This window comes from Acomys russatus, chromosome 11 (genome assembly GCF_903995435.1).
Source record: "Acomys russatus chromosome 11, mAcoRus1.1, whole genome shotgun sequence".
Lineage (NCBI taxonomy): Eukaryota > Metazoa > Chordata > Mammalia > Rodentia > Muridae > Acomys > Acomys russatus.
The window spans coordinates 55,663,965-55,678,254 of record NC_067147.1 but is presented as its reverse complement, the minus strand read 5'-3'; the positions used below and the strand labels follow the sequence as shown (position 1 = coordinate 55,678,254).

Genomic DNA, 14,290 nt, shown 5'->3' with positions numbered 1-14,290 from the left:
CATCACTCGTGCTTGTCCTGCCAGAGCCAGCTGTTTCAGGGCTGTCTTCCAGGCCCAGGCCCGTTCTACTGGTCCTTGTTCTGAAGGCCATTGTAGAGGACGCAGATGGAGACAGGAGTAGTGTGGGGTGGGCACAGAGCTCTCAGGCTCCTCTCCAGTGTACCACCCTCCATGAGCTTGGCAGCTTCACGACATAAGTAGGATTAATGACCACACACTGACTGTTGGTGATCACCCTAAATGTTAGCCGCTTGGTGCACTGTGGAGGTTAGGTTCTGTGATCCTGCCTCAGCCTGGCCTGTGAACAGTGCCTGCCAGGAGACAACAGTCAAGAGTTGGCACAGTCAGCGTACAGGAAGATGTCCCTTATCAGTGTGAAGGGTCTAAGAATTGTACGGCTTGCATGCTGAAAAAGTGGGAATGGTGCTGGAGAGATGGCTCAACAGAACACTGTCTGCTCTTCCAGAGGTCCTGAGTTCAATTCCCAGCAACCACATATGTGGTGGGTCATTACCATCTATAATGTGATCTAGTGCCCTCTTCTGGCATGTAGAGGTACATGCACATAGAGCACACATATACAGGAAAGTAAATAAATAAATAAATCTTTTTTTCTTTTTTAAAGTAAGAATGAAGTCCAAATATATGTTGACAGTGTCACATGTATCCTCAAAAGATTAGTCTATACAGGGTTTCAGCCCATGCCTCTTTACTGTAAATCAGCCTGTAGGAGCCTTGGGAACTCCATCTGAACTTGTAAGCTACCCGATGTGTAGTCATTTCAAAGCCTTTCTGACATTATTTCTCCATGTATGAAAGCTTCAGTTGCAGTTGAACCAAGATCTCAGCATCTTGCAACAAGAGGACGGCTCCTCCAAGAACAAGAGGGGTGTCCTGCCGAAGCATGCCACCAATGTGATGCGCTCCTGGCTCTTCCAGCACATAGGGGTAAGAGTGACCCTGAGACCCTCCTGGCTGTGTTCCTCGAACACTGACTTGTGTTTACTTTGCCCTGGTCTAATTGTTGATATTATGCTGTGTCCATACTGGGGATTGAGTGCAGGTCCCTACTAATGGCTTTAAGAAACTAAAAATGCAGCAGGGATCCCTCGGGTGGAAAGGCTATCAACTAAGCTACTGCTAATCATGTGTCTTTCAGTCACAAAAACCCTACTGTGTATTGGGGCTGACTGAGAAAGACAGTTGGAACAAACACGCAAGCTGCAGTGTTTGTGTAGTCTAAGAGGGAGATGCAATGAGGAAAGCCAGCACATGGCTTATTTTAAAATGAGTAGCCTGGGCAGAAAGTGTGTATGATAGGGCTGCCAGCAAAGGTGGTGTCAGATAAAGGATAGGAAGTGATGGCCAGCACATGGCTGTGGTGCAGTGCTTCTACTTCCTCACAGAAGTGCTGAGTGGGGTGCGCCTCTTTCCTGTTCAGGTGCCAGTGTCTTCTCACACATCCCTTTAATGAATGAGTTAATAGTTTCTCAAACCTGAACCCTGGTTATAAGGGTCAGTGAGGACACATTTCTTCTTTGCTTGTTTTCCTGTTCCTACACGCCTGGCCTATAATACAAATATTTTGAAGCTAAAGGTTTGCCAAAGGGGTAGCAACCCACAGGGTGAGAACCACTGGTCTTAGCCAGGCTTTTTTATAGGTACCACTTACTCCCTGGGCCCAGCAGTCCAAACTAAGAGATTTGATCATGGAATTCGGAGTTCTTAGCCTCTTTGCCTCCACACACAGGGTCATCAGTCCTGAGGAGTGGTATGGGTTATTTGTTTTGTTTTTCTAGAAACACTGTATTTTCTTTGAATGCCCCAGGAGTTGTGATGCTCTCTCTGCTTTGCTTTGGTTTTGTGCCTGCATGTGTGGGAGGCCAGGCACCAGCCATGGAGTCTCCTCTTCTGCTCTCCAACTTTCATCATCCTCCCTGCCCGGCACTGGGGTTTTCCAGACACATCCTGCCATACTCAGATTTTATGTGGGTGCTGGGGGTCCGAATTCAGATCTTTACGCCTGCTCAGCAAGCACTTGACACTTGCAGCCATTGCCGAGCCCCGTAATCCTGCCCAGCCCCTTGTTTTGTTTTTTAAGTGAAATATTAAGACCATACATAAAAGAAAGGTAGTATAGTAGACGCTCTTCGCCCAGCCCTGCCTTTACTCCTTCACTGACAGAGAGGGCTAGTCCGCTTTCTGCCATTGTAGTAGATACTTGGGACAACCAACTCAGAGGGAGAAAAGGTTCATCTTTTATCACACTCTTAGAGTTCTGGCCCATGATTGGTAGGATCGTGGCTCTGGATGTTAGGTAAGGGTACCTAATAGCAGTGGTGGAACCATATAACAAAGTGCACCGCTCACGGCAGGAAGTAGAAGGGGTTGGCACCCACAGTCCCCTTCAAGGGTAAAGCTTCAATGGCCTAAGGTCTCCTCCTTCTGGCCCCACTTGCCAAGTTTCCACCAGCCCACAATAGCAGCAGCCTGAGGACCATGCCCGCAATGCAAGGGCAGTCAGCGTCTGTACCACAGCACCGTGTGAGTCCAGCAGAGGTTTGGTCCTGAGCAAGCTGTCAGTGATGTGTCTGCTCCCATGGCTGAAGTAGGTGGCATGCACTGCACATGCACTGACCCTCAGCGAAGTTGATGCAGATGTGCTGTGTCAAGGCTCCGATGGCGCTGGGCACAGAGGCTGCCCCATAGCAGGGCTGCAGCTCGCACAGCTGTCACTATTCCCTATGCACCTTGGGACATCTCACCACATTGACAGAGCTGTAGGGTTAAATGTGCTCAGTCAGGGAAGAAAGAGAGTTGCTTTGTTCTTATCTGAACATTTCTTTCTTTCTTTCTTTCTTTTTTTTTTTTTTTTTTTTTTTTTTTTTTTTTTTCTTTTTCTTTTTTTCTTTTTAAAAAGATTTATTTGTTTAGTATATACACAGGGCTCTGCCTGCACATATATCTACAGGCCAGAAGAGGGCATCAGATCACATTTATAGATGGTTGTGAGCCACCATTTGGTTGTTGGGAATTGAACTCAGGACCTCTGGAAGAGCAGTTGGTGTTGTTAACCTCTGAGCCATCTCTCCAGCCCTTATCTGAACATATCTAAAACAAGGATTTGTGAGGCTAAAGTCTAGTGTGTTGGATGTTGTACTATGTCAGCTTTTTCTCCTGCTCATTTGTATGCATTGAGTTTGCCTAGATAGGTAGTTCTCAGCCTTCCTAGTGCTGCAGTCCTTTAACACAATTCCTCTTATTGTGGTGACCCTCAACCACAAAATTATTTTGTTGCTACTTTATGACTGTAATTTTGCTACTGCCAGGAACTGCAGTATAAATATGTGATATGTAGGATATCTTATATATGACACCCAAAGGGGTCGCAACCCTCGGGTTGAGAACCATTAGCCTAGATAATCTTTGGTTTCCCTTTTAAAAAATCAAAGCCCATGGTGACAGTAACTGTCTTTATTTTTAGCATCCTTACCCAACAGAGGATGAGAAAAAGCAGATTGCTGCTCAGACAAATTTGACACTGCTCCAAGTCAATAACTGGTAAGATCACCACTTGCTAATAGCATACCTGTTCCTGTGGCAGAGCCTGGCCTCCTGACAAGTTCTGTGCTGCCATCAGAGTGCTGCAGCAGACATCACATGTCAGAGTTTATTGACACTTATTTTCACCTGGTGGGTATGCCAACCCAGTGTGTGGTGGATCTCCGTGGGTTTGAAGTCAGTCTGGACTACATAATGAGTTCCAAGACAGCCAGGGCTATGTTGAGAGACCCTGTCTCAAAAAACAAAAGCCATGCCACAGCTTGGGGACACAGTTCTGCCTGTGTCTGTGCAGTCACTCTGCTGCATGGCAGGGCAGAGCAGACTGTAGTGAGAATTGTGTAACTTTGGTTTCTTTCTTTCTTTCTTTTTAACATTTTTTTGTGTGTGTGGTTTTTTGAGACAGGGTTTCTCTGTGTATCTTTGGCTTGAACTCACAGTGATCCACCTGCTTCTGCCTCCCGAGTTCCCGAGTGCTGGGATTAAAGGCGTGTGCCACTACGCACTGCCTTTTTTTAGATTTGTTTTATTTATTATTGAGTATACAGTGTTTCACCTGCATGTCAGAAGAGGGAATCAGATCACATAGATGGTTGTGAGTCACCATGTGGTTGCTGGGAATTGAACTCAGGACCTTTGGAAAAGTAACCAGTGCTTTTAACCTCTGAGCCATCTCTCCAGTCCAACTTTGGTTTCTTTAAGAAAAAAAAAAAACACACAAAGAAATATTGTGAGACTATGGTTTTGTTTTAGTCCCAGGTATGGGGCTATGAGGCTGCTTCCCTGACTATGATTTGCCTCGTGCTCTAGCAGGAATGTGGTTTTGTTAGCTACAGATAGTTTCTGCAAGGGTGTGACGTTTGGAATTCTGGGAATTTTTCAGATGATATATAAATGCTAGGGCCCTGGTGCACACATGACAACTCTACTGCAGTTGCCAGGCACCTGTCTCCCATCTGAACCACAGTGCAATGGCTCCAGGCCTTCTGTCACTCTTGGGCACCTTATCTTCTCCGCTCACTTCCTTGTGTCTCCACCTTGCTGCTCTGCTCAGCTCCCAGGGCTGTCTGATCTGGAAGGCTTAACACTAGCTTTTTTGTTTGTTTGTTTTTTGTTTTTCAAGACAGTGTTTCTCTGTGTAGTCTTTGGCTGTTCTGGACTTGTTTTGTAGACCAGGATGGCCTCGAACTCACAGCAATCCACCTGCCTCTGCCTCCCGAGTGCTGAGATTAAAGGCTTGTGCCACCATGCCTGGCCATAGCTTTTAAATTTTAGAAGTAGAAGTTGTCTCCTGAGTTCTTGAGTTTCTAAAATCCTTTACCACCTGTAGCTCCTTCTACCTGACTCTTTTGCATGGTGGGTGGGGTAATGTGCCATCGTTAGCACTGGCCTGTGCCTGATGGCAACTGAGATGGCAAGGGCTGCCCTCGATGCCCTGGCTCTCCTGCCTGCCTCCTGCCCTGAGTTCCTGCACCTCAGGGAAGCCCTCAAGTGGTGCATTGTAGGGTGTCCTCAAGTTGTTAGGCAGCAATCTAGAACTTTAAATGACCCGCTCTGGCCCCGATACTGCACAGATGAGGGGGTTCAGAGAGCATGTGTCACCACAGAACCTGAATACAGAAGCAGTGCTTTGTCCTGAATCCAAGAATTTGGCCAGCCTGTATGGAAAGCTGATGGGAATCTAGGGAGGGGCCTTCCTCATCCTCTGCAACACAGAGAAGGATGAGCACAGTAACCCTGTCAGAAGCTGGGTCCGTCCAGGGTCCTGTCAGGTTGGAGCTACTGCAGGACAGCTTCTGATCTAATTGAGCTGTGTAGGATGCTTTGGTGTCTTGTCCATTGCTGTTGACTCTAGCAAAGTTGAACAGTGGAGCAGGGTCACCAGGGGAGGGCCAGGCAGGAGGGTGTCTGTCCTAACATGCCAGCATCTGCATCAGGAAAAGCTGATTTGGTGGTCTGGGCTCCTTCTTATACCCCACTTGTCACATTTTCACATTCAAAGTCAACTGTTTTGGTGTACTGGAAGCCAGGGGTTGAGGTGTGTCTTCTTAGCATGCACCCAGTGAGAAGCCATGTCCTGCCCACCTGGCCAGTTTCTCTGCTGTGCTGTCTAGATGTCTCTCTGTGGGTCACAGTTCAGGTGTGAGTTCATCTCACAGAGTGGCAAGCTCTGCCAGATATTTCCCTGCTGTGTGTTTGCTGGCCCCATGCCACTGGGTGTGCAGGCAGGCAGAGTGCCTGGACTCTCCCTTGAAATTGTCTTCTTTACATGTCTCTTTAAAAATTCTATTACTGCATATGTGTACATGATGGGTGGAGGGTCCAATGTGCCATGGCAGGCATGTGGAGGTCAGAGGACTTAGTGGAGTCAGCTCTTCCTTTCTACCTTACATGAGTCTGGGTGCCTGGACCAGCTGAGCCCTCACTGGCCCTAAGACATAGTTCTCTCTCTCTCTCTCTCTGTCTCTCTCTCTCTCTCTCTCTCTCTCTCTCTCTCTCTCTCTCTCTCTGTCTCTTTTTTTGTTTTGTTTTGTTTTTTGTTTTTTGTTTTTTGAGACAAGGTTTCTTTGTGTAGCCTTGGCTGTCCTGAACTCACTTTGTAGAACAGGCTGGTCTCGAACTCCCAGTAGTCCACTTGTCTCTGCCTCCCAAGTGCTGGGATTAAAGGTGTGCGCTGCCACTGCCTGGCACCAAGACACAGGGTTTTTTGTTTTGTTTTGTTTTTTGTTGTTTTTAAAGATTTATTTATTATGTATACAATGTTCTGCCCGCATGTGTGCCTGCACGCTAGAAGAGGGTACCAGATCTCATTATAGACAGTTGTAAACCACCGTGTGGTTGCTGGGAATTGAACTCAGGACCTCTGGATGAGCAGTCAGTGCTCTTAACCTCTGAGCCATTTCTACAGCCCCCAAGACACAGTTCTTACCCCAGACCCCACTCTGGGTGATCCACAGTGTCTTGCTGAAGACTCAGCCTGCTGCTGGCAACACAGATGGAGGACTGTTCTGTAGCATAGGCCCTGCAGGCTCATGGTGTATGCGGGTTCTTCTTGTGTATCCCTGCCTGTCTAGAACTCAATATGTAGACCTGGCTGGCCTTGAACTCAAAGAAATCCACCTACTTTTGCCTCCTGAGTGCCGGGATTAAAGGCCTGTGCTACCAGCTGGCCGGGCAAGGCACTCTGGAGGCAGAGGCAGGCCGATCTCTGTGAGTTCGAGGCCAGGCTGGTCTGGTCTACAAAGAGAGTCCAGGGACAGCAAGGGCTTGTTACACAGAAAAACCTTGTCTCGAAAAACAAAAACGAACAAACAAGAACAAAAGAGAGGTGTATGTTGCCATGTCCAAGATCTGGACTGCTTTTCTGGAGACCTAGGTGGTCCATGAGCTTGTCACTCATGTTCTTCTTGTCAGCGTGGTTCCTAAAGGGCGGTGCCCTGTCCCACATCTTCACAAGTTCTTTGGCTTGAGTATCCCCTTGTCCATACACAGGTTCATCAATGCCCGAAGACGGATTCTCCAGCCAATGTTGGATTCTAGCTGTTCAGAGACTCCAAAAACAAAGAAAAAGCCTGCCCAGAACAGGCCGGTTCAAAGGTTCTGGCCAGATTCTCTTGCATCGGGAGTCGCCCAAGCAACACCCAGTGAGCTTGCCATGTCAGAAGGTATGTCACTTCAGATGTGCAAAGGTGGGGACAAGGAGCCAGCTCAGCTGCTGCCATCTGTGAGCCCATGCAGAGCTGTCTATCTGAGTGCAGGCGCCGTTTCTTTGCATTCAAGGCTGACAAGATGGCTCATAGGGTAAAGTTGCCACCAAGCCTAATGACTTAAGTTTGATGCCCAGCAGAGAAACCAACTCCTACAAAGTTTCTGACCCCCACACCATGCCCACATTACATCACACCCTACACATACTAAATACTAAATAAAACAGGAGGCTGCATCAATGGGTGAGTGTTAGGGCTCACCGGTGGTGGGAGTGCAGGTGTGCGCATTCATTGCCATGAGAACGGTTTCGGGTCTTGAGGTGTCCTCAGCAAGGCGCTCTCCTGCATGTCCAGTTTTGTCCTTTCTGGCCTTCAGTGCAGACAGCAGAGTCCATCCTGTTCACACCGCCTGGCCTCTGTCTTTGGTGCATGTGCCTGTCTCTTGCTTTTGCCCTTTTCCTCCTCTCCCTGTCACAAGCCACCATTCTGATGTGTTTCATCAGCAACTCTCTTTGCGTGAGCTCTCCAAAGTCTGGGCTGTTTGTATATCATTACTTTTGAGACAAGGCCTCACTGTGCTGCCCTGGATGGCCCGGAGCTCTGCGGCTTCAGCACTTTTCCTCAGCAGTTCTGCCTGAGGCGTGTGCCACTGCCTCCCACTGGGGTGTGTGTGAGTGTATTGCCTAGGCAACCTTCCTATCCTTTCTCCCTCCCCATGGCAGAAGGCAGCTTTGGGACAGTTTATAATTGCTTTGCTGTTGTTTTTGGAGAGCTGCATATGGAGAGCTGGCCTCACACATGCTACTCCACCACTGAGTCACATCTTTTTTTTTTTTTTTTTTCAAGACAGGGTTTTTCGGTGTAGACTTGGCTGTCTTGGCCTCACTTTCCCAGCCTCCCCATCACCTCTTTTCAAGCCTTCAGTGGCCCGTGTGTGAAGCCAGTAAACGGCACTGGCACTGGTGTTTTCCTCTTCCACGCTGGGTTGTCTCTTACTCTTGTTGCCACATGGCGGCCCTTCCCTCACCTGATGTTGACCCTGTACAGCTTGGCCTCACCTAGGGAAGGCAGTGACACCGCTGTGCTGCGTTTCAGGTGCCGTCGTGACCATCACCACGCCTGTAAACATGAATGTGGACAGCCTTCAGTCCCTGTCCTCAGATGGGGCTACCCTGGCCGTGCAGCAGGTCATGATGGCGGGGCAGAGTGAAGACGAGTCTGTGGACAGCACGGAAGATGATGGGGGCGCACTGGCGCCCACGCACATCAGCGGGCTGGTGCTGGAGAACAGCGACTCCCTGCAGTAGGGATGGCGCCTACAGGGCCAGTGTTGAGCTAGGGCACCTGACTGTATTGTTTGCACAGCAAACATTTTACATAGTTTTCTTTGTAATATGTTTTATATGTAGATATAGAAGAGTGCACTTTTGTATTTCACAGCAAGCTTCAAGACGTCTTTGCTGGTGCAGCAACTTCCTCCAGATGTGCGTGTGTGGGTTTTTAATGCTAGGAATGTGGTGAGTGGCCCCTGCCCCTGAGTCCCTGATGAGATTAAGGAACAGTGCTGCCATTTTCTAAAGAATTATGCAGTTGCAATTGAGTTCTGTGGTTTACAGCAGGTCTGGGGGCTGCTGCTTGTGTCGCCTGCAGGTCTGAAAGATGATCTGCACTTGGGCTGCAGGGCGAGAGGCCGCTGACCCTGGTGGGCTGCGAGTGCCCACCACACACTTCAGTTCTCTTTGGGCAGCATTTGTCTGTCTCATTTGCTATATAGAAAAGAAACTCCTATTTTTACCTTGCTGGGATTATTGGATAAAAAGCTATTTTTATAAATCAGTTATTAATTGGATTATGACTATATCGAGGATAAATTTCTAGAGAAGGAACAACAGCACATGCTTGTCTTTCAATTTGGGATGTTGTGAAAGGCGGCGGTCTCCTGCTCCCCGGTGGGAGGAGGTTCACCTTAACTGCTAAAAGGAAACAACTGTCAAGTGAACTTTAATATCGCCTGTTTTGTGTTCATATGTGATGCTCAGATTGCGTTCACACAAGATCTAGTTATCTTACAGAGTGTGCTCAGGAGGATGTACGGTAAGTGAGGGCCGCCACCATGCGGCACCCTTAGTGTGTTGTGGCTCTGCCATGCCTAGTCCAGCCTAATTCAAAACTGACTGCAGTTACCTGGCTGCCTGGCCATGTTAACTGGGTGGTAATTTTAGATTTTATTTTATTTTTTTTTAGTTAAAACGTGTTATACATAGAATGTTTATTATAAACTAATATAAAATGTGTTCTACCCCACTGGCTCAGAGCTGGGGTAAACAGAAAACACCCAAGCTGTCTTACATAATAGGCAGCACCTGGAAGTCATAACCATGGGCACATGTGGTAGTGGGCCCACTGGTGGCTCACTGGTGTATGTGGCTGTCTTGCTGTCATTGCTTCCTTTTCCAGGGTCCTCCCCTTTCATGATTTTAGGACAGTTTGGAGACTTTGTTTCCTGGTATCCAGACAGAACAGACTGTAGGCTGAGGTCTAGAGGTTTGGTTGATTTGTTCTGGTTTACTTGGGATACATTTTTTTAGGAAACAAGCACCCTGCTTCATGTGGAGCGCCTGTGTTTTCACAGTAGTACCCAGGCCCTCTGCTGACAGAGAGCAGCTGAGCAGCTGCACAGCTGCTGAGGGTTCCATGCCGTGGGCCCCAGGGGTGGGGATTGGTTATGGACCAGAGTTACTCTAGAGGGTGCATCTTTAGCTAATTCACATCCTGCTCCCCAAGAGAGCACCATCCCCCAAATGTCTTGATTCCATTCAGGCATAGAGCACAGCTGGATAGCCCAGTAGTCAGCAAGAAAAGTGAGTGGTCCTTTCAATCCACTTAAGGAGCCCTCACTACAAAAAAGAAAACAGCAAAATAAAATAAAACAAAACAAAAAAACTTGCCAGCAACTCTTCTGAAGAGAGAATAATATTCTAAGCAGCCTTTCTATTACTTATTCACAAACTGCTTTACTATTTGAAGTCAGGTGTATAAAAGCCTGAAAGAGTGGCTGGCTGTGCTGGGCTTAGGAAGCAATACATGGCCCGTGAGCCCTGCAGAGCTCTGCCGCTCTCCCAAAGGAAGGTAGTCCCCACTGTCCTGCTTGTGTGCCTGCTGGTGGCTATTCCAGCTTGGATTTGAACATCATGATTCAGCGTGTCCTTTCCAGTTGAAATCATTTTTCCTAAGCCTGGAGCTCTCACCTTCTGAATTCAGAGGAATAGCATAAAGGTCATAACAGAACCTGAGCATGGTGACACACTCCTGTAACCCCAACACTCAGGAACTCGAGACAGGAGGCAAGCCTGGGCTACATAACCTGACCCTGTCTAAAAAAAAAGGTTGCAGAGAGCTGCCACAGGGTCATAGCCTGAGTTTCCTTCCACCTCCCCATCCATACTGAGATGCTTTTTTAGGTAACTCCCATGAAGCAAGCCATTCCTGTTCATAGAATTACTGCCCCCATGTCGTCTGTCAGTTGCACCTTTAGACACCTGCTTGCTGGGCACTGTGGTGTGTGCCTATACACAAACACTTCGGGGCTGGAGCAGGGGGCTGCTGCAAGGTTGAGATCGGCCTCTGGTGCAGTGACAACCTGTCTCACAAAACCCAAGCAGAACCCCTGCTCTCCTTTCCTTGGCCTGTAGAGAAAACCTGAAAGTACATTTCCTTTGCGCTTTGTTTAAATGGTCAGATTCTAGCTTTTGTTCCTGTTCAAGTCCTTCCTAACATTGGAGCCTTTTGAATGTGTTCTGAGACCCACAGTCACCCTGTGTCATTCCTGCTGTCTGGCTGCCTCGCAGAAATCTAGACTGGCTGACCCACCTGTCTGGTAGGCTCAGTTTTCTGCTTCTTTGAGTCCAGATTGTCAAATAGAAGTGTGTATATGCAATATGCACGGTGGCCCTTCTGGCTAGGAGTGATGGGCCACTGTGTAGCCTGCTGAGTGGCCAGTGCACCTGTGGGGGCAGCAGAGAATTGTTCCTCCCACACATTCCCGTAGGGAATGCCCATCCTGAGGCTTCTCCGGCAGGTAGTGACAGAACTCAGCAGTCTGACTTTTCAAGTTAAGTTCGGTCTTTGAAACTGACAATCTTTAAAATGTGAATACTGTAACAATATGTTTTCTTGGATTGTTGTCTTTAAAAGGATTTTTGTGAAGCGATTGATTTATCAAAGAAAAAATTAAAAACAGAAACATGCCTTGTGGATGATTAATTCTGTAAAGCTTTTGCCACCAAAGCTGCCTTTCCACTCTGAGTGAGATTCTCATACTGTGACACGTCTTACAGAATTCCTAGGGGCAAGCTGACGCGACACCAACTGTTCGACTTCATTCACAGCTTCAAGGGCCTGGGCTTCGGTTGGTCATTTTTCAGGGAAAAAAATTGCAAAACAGATTTTTCATTAAAAATGTTCCTAAATTGAATTATTTTGGCATAACAAGGAGAGAATGGCTCATGGGTGCAGATTTGTAACCTTTGCTGGTCCACACTTTGTGAGGCAGATCCTGGGTACGTCCAGGCGCACAGGAAATCATTCAGGTGTCGCAGGTCCCCAGCTTCTGCTTGGGGCAGTGGACCAATGGGGTTTTTTCTTCAGAAGTGTGTCTAAGGCCTTGGAGGTAAACCTCAGTTGATAGAATGCCTGCCTGGCATGCACAGAGCCTTGGGTTCAGTGGCGAGCACCCCATAAATGTGGAGTGGTGGCACACCCCTGTAATCCTGGCCATTGGGAATAGATGGTCAGAAATCAGAAACCCAAACCCCTTAAACCTGAGAAAGGAGAGACCTCATCTGGAAAGACAAAAGAACTGACCTTGGGTGGCCAGTATCGCAGGAAGCATTTGACTTTCAGAAGGTGAAGGCGTGTTACTGTTGAGCTCCGCTGTCCAAGGTGGACAGGGAAGACCCCGGCCACCAGCACCAGGCTCTCAAAAGGGCTCGTTTGTGAGAAGGGAGAATTTGGCTCCTAGGTTTCATCAAGCTCTAAAATGACATCTATGGTAACCAAGATCCAACATCCCTATTTAGACAGAAACAAGCAGCCAGACAGTGGCCCAGCAAATACTGCAGGTAAGTGATATGGTGGCATTAAGAGTTTAGGGTGTTGCATTTTGTTGATTTATACAATGTTTAGCCCACAAGCCTTTCTATGGACTCAAAGAGGAAGGCTTACTATGATAGTGTGTTTGTCCTTGTACAGTTAGCTCTCTCACCTTCACTGGGTCTTGTGATCCCTTTCCATTTTTCAGATCTAAATATTGCCAGGTATTATGGATGCAGAGGCAGGAGGATTGAAAGTCCAAACACAGCCTGGGCGACATAGCAAAGTATGGCTCCAAAACAAAAATGGGCCCACAGACCTCCCCAGCTGTGGCATCTGAGTACATCTGCCTGAGGAACAGACCTCCATAGGCCAACAGTGCGTTCCTCTGCAGAGGGACTAGAAACCCTCTAGTAGGGCCTTCGCCAGAGAAGACTGGCCAGACATGAGTTTAAGTCTTTATTAGCCATTCTGGTCTGCACTGTGTTCAGGATCCCAGTGTAGCACTGAGCCTTTCTCACGGTGAGCTTAAGCACAAGAACCAAGGCCTGGGTTGACATACTTGATTTAACAAGAACAGTTGGCCAGAAGCAGAACTACGAAGCCAACAAGAACGGTTGGTACATTTAGAGACTTCCGCAGTACTGTTAACTTTGATCGACTAGGTCTTTATTTTCATTTTGGCAGACATGCTGTCTACATGCAGAGTTATGGCCTGAATGGTACTTCCATCATGGAGTCAGTTGTGCTAAGGTCTGGGGCCCTGCTATGTACTCTTCCCTCCCAGTCCCTTCCTGTCTGACCATTTGATGTTCTAGAAGGCCAGTGTGGCCTGAGCTTAAGGAATCATCTGGTAAGTACTTTTTATGTGTGTGGGTGTTTTGCCTGCATGTGTGGCCTGCTGTTGAGGGAGGCCTCAGGTCCTCTGGAACTGATGTTACAGGTGGTTGTGAGCTACCATATGACTGCTGGGAGTCATCCTCAGGAGGAACTGCCAAGCTCACTTTCCAGCCCCTGTAAAGGACAGCTTCAGTGGCAGTGATGCCTTTGATTTACTTTCCTGCCTTTGGCAGGACTGCAAGAGAGACATAGGAAGTGGAGCTGGCCACCGAGGCACATCCTGCTAATATCCGGCTGGCCTCATCACCGTGGGCTTGGTGTCTGTGTGCACCCTCCTGCATATCCATGTACCTATTTCCCGGGTTACCCTTCTATCATTCCCATGCCTGTCTGTGCACTCCCTCCCAATTCTCAGCTCTTAACGCTGCTTACCTCCCTCCGAGCATGGGCCTTCACCCCCACCCCACCCCCTTTTGTGGCAGTCAAGAGGAAAACTTTGGGAGCTGGTTCCCTTCTGCCATTTGGGTTCGAGGAACTGAGCTCAGTTCAGCAGGCTTAGCAGCAAATCTTTACCTTCATAGCCATGACGCTGGTCTGGGTGCTTTTTTAAATGTTTATATACATTTGAAATAGGTCTTGCCATGTAGCTCAGGTTAGCTTCAAAACTTGCGACAACCTTATCTTGGCCTCCTGAGTCCTGGGAGCAGAAGTGTGTCACCACCACCTGTAACCTATCTCTCATCTTTTTTAAAAAAGATTTATTTATTTATTATGTATATAGTGCTCTGCCTGCATGTACATCTGCAGGCCAGAAGAGAGGGCATCAGATCACATTATAGATGGTTGTGAGCCACCATGTGGTTGCTGGGAATTGAACTCAGGACCTCTCGAGGAGCAGTCAGTGCCCTTAACCTCTGAGCCACCTCTCCAGCCCCCATCTCTAATTTTAAAATGCAGCAGTCAGTACAAGTCCTAGAAGCAAAGATGAATGTTGATGCCTTAGATGTGGTGATGGGATGACCAGAGAGGTTTGACTTCAGCAACACTAAATGAAGACAAGCTGGCAAGGTGGCACAGGCTTGCCATCCTCA

General features: G+C 47.9%; 1 protein-coding gene across 5 annotated transcripts in view; it reads left to right on the top strand.

Moving 5' to 3' along the window:
* Pknox1 (PBX/knotted 1 homeobox 1) overlaps positions 1 to 9,197 on the top strand; it is a 43,530-nt gene extending 34,333 nt beyond the window's left edge. For all 5 annotated transcript variants that reach the window (XM_051153380.1, XM_051153379.1, XM_051153381.1 and 2 more), the window contains 4 exons: positions 820 to 948; positions 3,485 to 3,561; positions 7,054 to 7,226; positions 8,364 to 9,197. In XM_051153380.1, coding sequence (XP_051009337.1) covers positions 820 to 948; positions 3,485 to 3,561; positions 7,054 to 7,226; positions 8,364 to 8,575 — 591 coding nt within the window. In that variant the 3' untranslated portion in view covers positions 8,576 to 9,197. The remainder of the gene's footprint in view (positions 1 to 819; positions 949 to 3,484; positions 3,562 to 7,053; positions 7,227 to 8,363) is intronic.
* Positions 9,198 to 14,290: the final 5,093 nt, after the last annotated feature.